This window comes from Pygocentrus nattereri, chromosome 22 (assembly GCF_015220715.1).
Source record: "Pygocentrus nattereri isolate fPygNat1 chromosome 22, fPygNat1.pri, whole genome shotgun sequence".
Classification (NCBI taxonomy): domain Eukaryota; kingdom Metazoa; phylum Chordata; class Actinopteri; order Characiformes; family Serrasalmidae; genus Pygocentrus; species Pygocentrus nattereri.
This window is the reverse complement of record NC_051232.1, coordinates 23,666,001-23,678,497: the sequence shown is the minus strand read 5'-3', so window position 1 is coordinate 23,678,497 and position 12,497 is coordinate 23,666,001. Positions and strand designations below refer to the sequence as shown.

At 37.7% G+C, this 12,497-nt stretch overlaps 1 protein-coding gene across 11 annotated transcripts in view; it reads left to right on the top strand.

Moving 5' to 3' along the window:
* nrxn2b (neurexin 2b) overlaps positions 1-12,497 on the top strand; it is an 863,803-nt gene that overhangs the window by 261,000 nt on the left and 590,306 nt on the right. For 10 of the 11 annotated variants that reach the window (XM_037533024.1, XM_017697610.2, XM_037533021.1 and 7 more), the window contains exon 4: positions 5,149-5,178. The exons of the other annotated variant lie outside the window; for it this stretch is intronic. In XM_037533024.1, the coding sequence (XP_037388921.1) occupies positions 5,149-5,178 (30 nt within the window). The remainder of the gene's footprint in view (positions 1-5,148; positions 5,179-12,497) is intronic. 11 annotated transcript variants of the gene reach the window in all.

Here is a 12,497-nt window from a genome sequence, read left to right as displayed (position 1 = left end):
GACTTCAATGTGCAAAACACAACAACTCAAGCATTTACATGGGATGCGGGGTATTTTGATAAGAGCGAAAGCATAAAGCTTTTTGAAAAGTTAGATGTACTCTTTCTTTATTTTTGACAGGCAGTGTACATGATACCCTGGTGAAGAAATGATTCCAATTGTTTATCAGTATAAAGTGCTGTAATACTACAGGATTTGGCAGCTCTTAACCAGTTTGCAAAGCTCTCTGGATTTCATGATTGTCTTATTTATTGTGAAACAAATGACGTATTTTGGAATCCGTGTAAAGCAGTGCTACCAGACTTCAGTTTGGCAGTTGATTCAGTCATGCCGTGAGGCTCGGAGGAGTGTGAAAGCGACTGGGAGTTTCCTGCGATACTGTTGGCTGCGGCATACACTCTATTCTCTCCCATATGGCCGGCTCCTCCGATCCTGCTACATCACTAACTTCCTCTCTCCCTCAAAAGCCAGTGTTAATGATACTCGATCTAATTCTAATATAGTAGAGAGAGTCTGTACCATTATATCTGAGGATTGCTTCATTAGTTTTGCACTGTAGCTATGAGCCTAATGTTGCAATAAATAATGGAAGCAACGTATAATGAATGTATCTCACAGAGTAGCATCATGTTAACTGGGTTCCTGAGTCATCACACATTTGCCTTTAACTGTGCCAAGTTGTTAAGTAATTTCAAACAGACTTGCTTTAGTTTTTGACTCGGACTCTTTGAATAATGGACAAATGCATATTTTATAGCTTAAAACAAGCAGCTGCAATCTTGAAGCCTTATCCATAAAGTCTGCTCTGTCCTGTTGTCGCTGTAGAACCCAGTTTTGAAAAAAAAAAATTGCCAATAATGTTATAACCTCAAAAATGTAATAGAAAATTTGATCTAACTTGGCCAAAAATGTGCTTAAGCCCAATAATATATTAACTTGCCCAATAATGTAAACTAATGCCTTAAATGATAATGCAATAATACCTTTTAACAATAATGTAAATCCTTTCATTATTGGGAATTTATTGCATTTTATTTATTCATTAATTGCATTATTGGAAATGTTTTATATTTGTAAGCTGATTATTTTGCTTTTTTAATTTTTTTAATTTTTTTATAAAATGCATGATGCTGATACTTTTAAGAGCAGTTCCCAAAGGTCACCCATAATACCTCCTAATTTACCCAGCTTGGAATGAGGGGAGCATCAATGAGACAGAGTTCATCAGACTTTTAAGAAAGCCTCCACTTTTATGACTTGTAAGACTAGTTCTGGTTACAACTATACCTTGCCTTGTCTGGACAATAAAGTCCTATGAAAACCAGCTGAAGAAAATTATAATTATGATAAAGATAAGCAGTAAATCAGTCAAATTTGACCCTAACACTACCAAAGGGCCAACAGTGGTACCTTATCAGTAATGTGATGATATTATGTAATATGAAAAGGTAATAAATTCCTAATAATGTAATAAAGCATTACATTATCAATGACAATCTTATTACATTATCAGTTAAGACATTGCAAGTGCATTATTGGATTTTGTTACGTTTTTGACCAGGGTTAGTGCAAAATTGTACTCATTATTGTTATTATTGGGAAATTATTACATTATTTGGTTCTGCAGGCTCTACAGTTTTCTGAGTGTTTTTTCCTGGTTTTATCATAACATGTTTTGCTTAAAACAGCCTCTGCAGCCTCACTGTACTACAGAGAAAACAGAATACAGGAACAAATATTAACACCTGGATACTCAAGTACTCTGATTTTTCAGGACCACCCTGCTCATCTGCAGTTCATTCAGAGTGTTTGTCTGTCCTCTTTAGCTCATTAAATTTGCCCTGAGAGTAGTTGTGTGTCCTTGTTGAACATAGTGGAATGGCTCATCATGTGGAATCAGAGCTTTATGTGTGCTGCTGTGTTTTCTATCACTGTTTAAAACACACATCATGCTGCCTTTATGAGTGTCTGGAGTCATCCAGTGTATACCTATGTGTGTGTGTTTGCTTAAAATGATAGTGTGGTAGCTTTGAGTAGTCACATCATTAATGGGGAATTTTGCTCGGTTTCAAATTTCTGCATAATTCAGTGGTTGATGCCCATACAAAGTCAGAGTGATTTGACGCGAAATGATTCTGACAGTAGAAAAACAGATTTCTTTGCAGTGGTGATAGGAACCAGGGGTCATGATATCTCCAACACAAATATAGATACTTTATTTACTATCTAAGACCACCAGTGAAGCTACACTGTCTAACTAGAGATAGAAAAGCACAATAAACAACATATGTCATTTTGATCATGGTAAAATAGCGGTGAATTTGAAAAGATATTTTCTTTGAGGACTGTTTTGAGGTACAGCCAATTAAAATGACATTTTAGGCAAAAAAATACAATTTAGGCTAAAAAGATTATTCTGATGTATCATGTCACCACCACTGTGAACAACTCTCAATCAGCGTTTCTCTAGAACAGAGCATTTAACATGCCTGCATGACATTGCTAGCATCACAGTTACTCTCAGTGACATCTCTAATGAATGTAACGATACAGAAATGTTGAGAAAATCATTTCCCCTTTAAAGAAACAAGCAGATTGAACTGTAGAAATAGCTTCCTTTTGGCTCAGGATTAAAGGGGTGAAGTAGTTGCCTCCAGAATTTCAAGACTGTCTCTTTGTCAAGCAGTAGTTGTATAGTAGAGTATATAGCATATTTCTATATTTTCCTCCTTCCTCTCGTTTACATCATCACGTTTGCCTCCCCCTCCTCCCTCTGTCTTTTCTGTTTTTTTGTTTTTTTTAATCAGGCAGAAGTGAGTCCTCTGACAGCCAGCTGCTGTTGCTTGATTTCCCCTTCCTGTCATCACAGTTCATGTTGCCTTCTGCTTCTCTTTTTCTCTCTCTCTCTCTTTTGTACTTTGTGTCTCTGTTTTCCAGGATAGAATAGTCAGTATTATAGTAAAGTATATCAGATCTCATTTGAGGAGAAAAGTGTGTTGACTTTTTCTTTCTTTCTTTCTTTCTCTCTTTCTTTTTACTTTCTTTGTCTTTCTTTCTTTACTCTCTTGCCAAACTTTAGTAAATCATCCTTAAGCACCTCCTGAGGTGACACTCTCTTTCTTTGATTTATGTGTGGTTTTCAGTGGTTTGCTGGCATTAGACTGCAGGGCAGTCTTAATTTCCTTGGCCTCCAGCGTAATTTCCTTCAAGGCACAATGCGATAAGTCTTAGAAATGTTGGACGAGTGCTGAGTACATCGAAAGAAATGTGCAAACAATAAGAAAGGACTGTATTTAACAGTGGATTCAGGGTAGAGGAAGTTCTTAGTGAGAATGGATTTTGGAGGATAAATGCTGTTATTTCTAAGGCACTGTTCTACTCATTGTCTACTCACAAGGCACAGCTTGATTTAAAACGGTTCTGTTGCAGTCATGGAGGTTTTAAACATAATAGGCCTTCTTTTTTTTTGATGGCATACAGTGATTTTTTGTGCAGTCAGCACTGAATTGATGGCTGTGAGTAGGTAATTATAAATTCCATTTGTGGGTCTAAAATCACTTCCCCAAAATCAGCCAACATTTCTATTCCCATGTGGTCCTTTCATGCCTTGATTTCTGTTCCATTAGCACCTAGTTGCTGAAAAAGAGATTAGATTTTCTTTTTTCTTCCCTCTATAAAATAAATAAACACACACACACACATGTCTGCTTCTTATTCAGGATGGCTGCATTTCAAATGTTTTGTTTTTGTTTCTTTTCACTCACATTTTCAAAATGATGACAACACATGCAAAAGTTCATAAAATGTGTTCTTGTCTGAATATTTCAAGGTTTAGTTATGAGATCCTGAAAAGTGCTGCAGGTTCAGTTTCTCATGCAATGTCTGTTTAGATAAAACCCCTTGAATGCGCTTCTATTATGAAGTACTTAAAAAAAGTTTCGGATCAAAGGACGTGACTCACCTCTTATACTCCATTCAGCAGACTTTCCAAACTGTACATCGTCCATGTTTTAAATGCTAAAAGTACTGCTACAATAATGTTTCTTGTTTAAGCAGTTCATTCACTAGAAATGTGTTGTTAAATTGACGTTTAATGCCTTTGACTCTGTGAATACGAGATCTTCAACTCGCATCATGGCGTTACACTTCTGCATGGATGAGTAATTGCAGGAAGTTATAGGTTTTGTTGTGGTTTTGTTGTGGTTTCTGTTCCATGATGTCTGTAAGAGCAAAATGGTTGGAAGGTGGTGTTTGTATGGTTTTTAATGAGTGCACATGCTGATCTAGGCTGACGTGATGGATGACTTCCTTGCTGGTTTGCTGCGGTACAGCCTAAAAGCCATGTCTCAGCCAGCATTATGTCTGGGTTTGTTATGGGATGGTGTTTGCATCATTATGAGCAGATGGAGAAACAAAGTTTATCCAGTTCTGGGAGCAGATCACTTTACCTTTCTAGATTAGTAATTGCTCATCAGTTATGTTGAGCAGCTGATTGTGTGTGGTGGATTTTCCTAGTGTAAAGCAAATACTGTTTAGTTTGGATTGGACACTCATGCAGTCGTCTGAATCTGAATCTTTGTTTTCTTCCCCTGCAGCTGCAGAACGAAACAGTTACCACTTCCCTGGGTTGCGATTTTTTGAAAAAAAAAATGCAAGATTTATTCATCCCTTTTGTCTTTCTTATCTCTGCCCCATTCTGTGGCAGTCCGTGGCTTTACAAAGAGAGGCCACGTTAGATAGGAACAGGGCAGGAACTCAGTTTAGATGGAGAAAGCTCCTAGTGCCAAACAGTTATGTGTGTGTTCCATAAGTACTCTGGAGAAAAAAAAAAGCATTTGAGTGAGCAATGGCCTTCGGGGGTTGCGCCGAATGAAATGCTTTTTTTTTCTGTCCCCCACACCTCTCTTAAGAAGTGTTTGCTCGTTTTCGGTTATATTCTTTCTTTCTTTCTTTCTCTTTTTCTTTCTTTTTCTTTTTTTTAATTCTTTTTTTTAACTTTTGAGTTCAACTCTGACATCCATGTCTGCCCCAGGATGTCTGTCACAAACTGCAGTCCAACGTTGTGACAATGCTTTTTTTCCCCTCCCGTGCCTTTTATGACCTTCTTTTTTCCTTTCTTTCTTTCTTTTTTCTGTTCTTTTCTTCAAGGTCTGGCGCACCTGACGTTAAACAACCAAGGTATGGGTTCGTTCTGTTTTTTCCCACACTTTTTTTGAGTGGGGAACGAAAGGCTCCTACTCTGCCCAACCTTCTCTTCTCCTCAGCTTTTCTACACAACTTCCTCCCTCCCCACCTCCTTTTCGTTTTCCCCCTCCGTCCATTTCTCCCTGTCTTACCTTTTATTTTCCCACGTTCTCTACCCGTCCTCTCTCCTTCCTGCCTTTCCTTTCATGTTCTCTGGTTTGTTTGTGCCCCCTTCTCCCCTCCATCTTGTTCCGTTTTCCGTTACTCCGCCATGTCCGTCACACTCTTGTCCTGTTCTCTGGCCTTTTCTCCTGAAGACCAGCCTTTGACCACAGCTCTCCCGACAAAAGGTAACGCTTTTTTCTGCTCTCCCTCTTGCCTGGGTTGTGAAAGTGTTTGAAATGATGATGTGCTGTGAAATGTCACCCCGCTGCCAAAATGTTGCTGCCCAGAATCACTGAACAGAAGGACAAGTGTTTGTGTCTAGAATGCACAGAGTTTGTAAAAAAACTTCTCTGTTGTCATTCTCATTGTTTGGCAATCTGGTCTTAGACAGGTTACAACAGTTTGTACCTCTAGTTACTGTCTAAAAGTATTATAGCTATTTTAATCAGGGGCTGTAATGATAGAGGCCTCTTAAAAGCCACCACCATTGAATGATTTGTCTGTATTCAGCCTATTCAAGCACATCATGAACGGATCCTAAGGTTATGCTAATTGTTTTTTCACTCATTATGCAAGTGTCATCAAAGCAATACAGTATGTGTGCTGATGTTGTGATGCTAACCTGAAAGCTGTAATATGTGCTGTTATGACCTGTTATATCCTGAAATGAACAAGTTCAATATCTTTGCACAACCACCAAGTTAAGCCGGCTGAACATGCTGCATGAGGATTTCCAGGTTTCACTCCCTTGTTTCCTGACCACGTGTCATCAACTGACCTTTATCTGTAGTGTTGATCCACACGTTGACTTGTATGCCGGCTCCTCGCTGGGCGTCTCCTGAAGCGACAAGGTCACTGAAGGTCATGTGTAAGAGAGAAGAACAGGCGCACAATTGGCTGGGGAAAAAGATGACCTTTCACTCTCTCTCTCTCTCTCTCTCTCTCTCTCTCTCTCTCTCTGTCTCTCCCCCTTTACCTTCAAACTCCTTCTTTCTTCTAATTGTAAAAACCAACATTTCAGTATTACATGTAAAATCCAATATCCTAAAATAGGAAACACATTCCATAAACATAAATCTGTTGTAATCTTGCTGGGATTGTAACAAATATTGGTCATAAGAAAAGATCATGGGTGGGTGAAATAAGGATGTTAATCTTGTCTACTTTTCATGCCATAATCAGATAGAAAATGACTTAATGAAGCTGATCCGAAGATGAAGCCAACCAGCTGACTGCTCAAACCAAAGCATAGTCACAGTGCAGTATTGATCAAACATTTTAGTGACTGACCAAAATCGGCATCCTCTTTGAGTTTCATTTAACTTAAATGTATATCAGTCTAAGAAATTCAAAGGGCTGAGTTGACCACAGAAATAGTTCAGTTTGGTTGTATTTGTGTAGATAAAATAGATAAAGAGAGTGAACATTTGCAACGCCACTCCACAGTAAACACACATGCATAACAAATCATCTCCTTGGAATTATAAGGTTCTATCTGCATTTTTAGCAGTTTTGAGATACTGAGCTTGAAAACAAGATAGTGTAGCATGTCATTCTAAAGGCAGCATGAAGTTTTATGTTAGACATTTTGGCTCTAATCCAAAATATCGTATTTTGGGAGAAAAAAGAAATTTTGGATGAATAAATGAAATTATTATTTGTTATAATTAAGACCATCAATTCAAATGTTCACTATTCAATTTTCTTTAAGGTTTAATATTTATACAATAAAACAATAAGAAAATAAAACTCAACATGTTTTCATGTTTCCCAAAGTTGTATTAATTTTTACTGCAGTCAGTGTGTAGTGCAGCTACCCGACAAAGAAGCGCAACCTGATTGGTCCTCTTGTGTGTATTCAAAATGCTGATTGGCTTGCAGATAGAACCAAACATGCACATAAAAAACTCACATGATGTTAAGAAGCTGTCATAGAATAAAATTGGTGAAGAACTTAATTTTGACTAAAATGTCAGAAAGAACCTTATAAATTGTAAGGGGAATTATAAGGTTCTATCTGTGGAATGTTGACTCATTTAAATCCTTCACTAATTAACAAGTAAGTCATTTATTGTTTGTCTTCATATTTAAGGACACATTTCAAAAAGATACTGCCTACAATAAAAGAGAGATGATAAAGCTGTAGTTACTGTTTCTCTGGTCCTCCAAATCTACAAAGTCTAAAATCCTACTTTACAATTCAGCACAGGAACTCACTGTGACCTTTGCCCCAAAACCCTTTATTTTGCTCCCTATTCTTTCTATGTATTTACTCTCTGCTCTGCTTCAGCTGTTTACTTGACTGCTGTGTGCTCCACCAAAAGACCAAAACAACAAAAAGATAATTGGACGCACTCGAAGAATTGGAAATCAGGAATTAAAGCCGTTTTCCCATTTCTTGTTCCCCTGGATGGTCATGTTGACCCTTTGGTTAGTCATCAGGGCCATCACTGTATTCTGAACCAGAGTTGTTATTCATAACAACCATATTGATTTGGTGTTTGTCAGATTTTAGACATGGCTGTGAATCTCCAAAAGGTCTGAACACAGTTGGCAGTGTGAGGACCGCAGAACTGTGTAAACAATAATTGCTGCAATGGTTGTCAAATAGACAGTAAGCCTACACAGTGTATTGTTTGTTAATCATTAATCATTTTCATGATGTTATCCTTGCAGCTTTAGTATTGCAAAGGGTTGCAATCTGCAAATTAACCCATTAACAAATTCGCTTTTTTTCTGTGTTATGTGCTGTGAGCATCCTGATCAGCCACAGAAGTTCCAGATATGTTTCTTAGGGTGATGGAATGAATTAAAGCATACGGGTAGTGCAATAAACATAAATTCAGTCACAATAATAGAGGCTAATCTACATATACAGTTGTATGCAAAAGTTTGTGCACCCCAGTCAGATTACTTGTTTAGTTGATTTCCTAGGTAAGAATGAATGAACACGCATCTACAGACTTTCTGTTTAAGAAATTAACAAATTGGAGATGTGGCCTGTGCAAAACAAGTAAAATGTGGCCTATGCAAAATTTATGGCACATTTCATATTTTCTGTTTCAAAGTTCAATGTCAGCAAGTAAACAGAAATTGTGCATTTAAATATGCAGAAAATTACATATTTAAGTGTTTCTTGTAGGATGTGTTACATTCTTTCACCTGAGATCAACAGAAATTTAACAAAATATGTCAGAGGGTGTTCAGAGTATGTACAACACCATGTCATATCAGGGATTCTCTGATGTGTTTTGACTGTATTGCAAGGCTTATCATAATTGACCTATGAATGGTCCATTCACAAATTCATTCTTTTGTAGTCAGTGCAACATTGAACAAGCTTACATAATTTTGGCAAAAATCTCTTTTAACCTAATGAGAAACTGTAGAGTTTTATTTATAGAGTCACTACGTAGTGTTGAACCAGGCTGGACTATGCTGTTTTAGTAATCAAATGACAGTCTAGTCACCAGGCTGTCTTAAATACACAAAAAGACAAATGTTTCTGTAATTAATGTTTCTAATTAATTAACAACTGTTACTAATGCTTTTTAGATGAATGTTTTGGATAGTCCCAGCACAATAAGACACCACCTTCAAGTGAAGAAACCTTGATATCTACAAGACTTACCGTTAAAACCTCCACTGTCAACAGTTAACATTCTCATGTTCCTATATAACTCAAAGAAACAATTACTTGTAATTGGTTGCTTTGTATGCCAGTCAGACAGTCCGGTCCTTTTTAAAATATGCAGTTCTAGGTGACTTTAAGCTAAGAAAGCAAACAGACTTTTTCAGAAATGTAGCTTTGTGACATTCGCATTTATACTATGTTTAGCTTTCTTAACGTACAATCAATGCATGAAAAACTGCTAACTTTCTGTTCTTAAATAAAGCACGTCATGAGCAGTTGGTCCAGCTTCAAAATATTCTTATGCTTGAACCAGCATTGTGGATTGACCATGTGAAGTCATTCAACAGTTCAGGTGGAACAAATCATCATAGAATAAACACAACACTTCAAATCAGTATTTTATTTAATCTTAAACTGGCTGCGCTCTGTGTATTGATTGGCCGTATTTAAAACGCCTACAGTGGTAGGGGCCAACAGTACAGGCGTCTTTAAAGAATGCGATCAATAAAACTATTCGGCTCTAGAGTAAAGTGAAGGGACTTAAGTGAATGACATGATTTTCAATTGAAGGTTGAGCCTTATTTAGTGTGAGTGTGTGTGTGTGTGTGTGTGTGTGTGTGTGTGTGTGTGTGTGTGTGTGTGTGTGTGTGTGTGTGTGTGTGTGCACGTTAGCTGAATCAGAGGTGTTAAAGTGTGTCCCGGCATGAGGCATTAGATCAGACCAGGTGCCTTTCTGCACATCACAGTTACACACAGACACACACATATACACCCAAACACACACTCAGAAGAAAATCGATGCTTCATGCTTCACAAAGCCTGTCCTTGGTGAGCGTGAAGGGTGAAGCTGAAGCATGAGAGAGCTGATCTGTATCTGTCCGTGCTTTAACCCCCCTCCTCCGCTCTCTCTTTCTTCTCTCCTCTCTTTCTCAACGGTCTCAGTCTTTTTCTATGTATTTCGCTCTTTCAATTGCTCTCCAACACGCTGTGGTCTTTTAGTGCTTACTTAATTACTAGTTTTTTAGCCTTTGTGGTAATTATGATGAAACAGTCATTCAGAGTGCTTTGATATGACCTGCTCCATTCTAGAGTGATGATGGGAACCAGACGTCTGAAGAGCTTAATGCCTCTGAAAGCTCCCTCACAGAAACGTATTACCTAAAATAGTGCTAAATATGGTGCCTGATGTCTGATACCTTGTTTTATGATACCTTTGTGAAAAACATTTGTCCTAAACACATTCTAAAAATATATGTGGTGGAGAGGTAAACACTTTTTTTAATAGCTCTCTTTTATCATTATCAACATTGCATATAAAAACTCAGAACACACCTATAGGTTCACTGGTCATTTTATAAGATAGTCAGAATTGCTAGTGTGAATAACTGTAGATATCACAACCCCTGGTTCTTACATCTACCACTGAAAAGAAATCTGAGCAAGTTCCTCTGCAAAGCACCATTATACATCAAACCACTTTGATAGACTTTGCTTACATCTTGACTTGAGTTACGCAGACATTTTGAAAAATTGGAATAAGCCCATCAAGCTCATTGTTACACCGTAGGATAATTATTCAACTCAAGTAGTTTTTAAACATCAAAATCAGGCCTAAAATGTCGACCTGTTTCAGAGAGAATGTCACACTGAGGTAGAAATACTTCTGAGCAAAATGTTACTGATGTAATTGTCAACATTGTAAAGGTCAGACAGAACACAAATGTGATAAGTCACTGACCTTCAGAAATCAGATAATGTCTGTAAAAGATCACATGACACCTGAAATTACTTTCTTAATATTTAATATTCACTATTAGTGCATTATTAAAAGTAAAAAAAGGCTGTAATGAACCTGGACAGGAATGTACAAGTGTACATGAGCGTAAGAGGCAAACTTCAAAAACTCTCCAAAAGTCACAGTTGAACAGTTGGCCCACTAGCAGAAGAACTTGGTGTTGGCAAAACATCACTGGAATTTTTGGCGGAACCAGGTTCCAACCCTAGAGGTGGGGCTGGTGTGAAAGACCTAAAGTCATACATGACGTGTGGTGGTAGATCTGTGATGTTGTGGGGCTGTTTTTATTCTGAACGCCCTTGAAATAGAAATCTTGTTAGTATACACAATACCTTGAGCCAAAATATTTAAGATTCAAATCTGTCGTATTCTGCTGGGCTTGATGAAGACTGGCTTCATGGCTCAGTGATCCAAAGCATACATTCCAGTTCACAGAAGCCTAAACCCCACTGGGAACCTGTAAAAGTTGAGTTAAAGAAGAGAGTCCAATAAGCCAACCAACATTGAAAGATGTAAAGATATTTTGTGGGGAGAAAAGGTTTCAGATCCATTTATGTGGTCTCCCAGCTCACCCAGCATGAAAGAAGAGGTTTTTGAGGGAGGGTGCACTAAGTACTAAATGCAAGGATGTCAATAACTGTGACGTTTTGGATTTTTTTAATTATTATAAATCAATTATGAATGTATAATCTAAATATTGTTTTTAATAAATGAATAGCATCAAAACCATCTAATTGTTTTGTGATCAGTTTTGTTTACATGTGGAAGTAACTGACCAGTAACAGCTGACAAGCGAGGATAAAAGGAGGTGGAAGTAGCAGTGACAGACGCCATTTCAATCCAACCTTGTAGTATTAAAACATATACATGCTAATTCTGTAATTGAAGTGTAACATTTCATACAGCGAAGGATTTAATGATGAGCCAAATGAAACACCCTCACATGCCACCTGCAAATGTCCTCCAGCCTCCATCTAAAGAGCTTCTGAAGCAGGCTAATTAAAAAATGCTTATGAGTTACTTGTTTGATACTTTTAAAAAGCATAAAATGGTCTCGCAACACTTTTATTTCCAACAACACTTTTATTTCTTTCGACGTTGAAACATGGAGAGTGATCATAAAAGAAACTAAATGGAAGAAAAAGCAGATGCAGGAATGCCTAAAAGTTGCCGTTTATCCTCAAACGACACAAGGAAGTTTGAATTAATAGTGAAATAGCAAATAAGAAACTGGCGAGAAACGTTTTATTCATCATTGCACGCCACTAGCCACCTGTTACATGGAAGCATGGGTCCGGAGACATACGCACACACACTTGTCACAATGCCCGGTGGCTGAAAGCCAAAAACAGAGCAGCTTTCTCTCTCCTATTAAGCAGCCTAATTTAACAGGGGCAGGAGCGGACTAATCCAAAACCAACTGTTCTGTCAGCTGGCCACACAAACCTAACGCAGAACCAACTCATGAGTCAGAATGGGTGTTTGACATATTAGGAATTCTGTACTCATTGAATATATAAAAATGCCCACTTTTCCCCCTATAAGCAAGAGTCAATTCAGGTAAAAGCTGTGATTCCTAATGGATAAACTTGATCGTTATCCACTCCAGCCAACAGATTAGTGTCTTTTTATAGAAGGATTTTCAGGCTAAAAAGTATTCCTAAAGTATGCTCTCACTGAGGTTATGAGAGGTAAACAAAACAAAAACTTTCAAAGAAT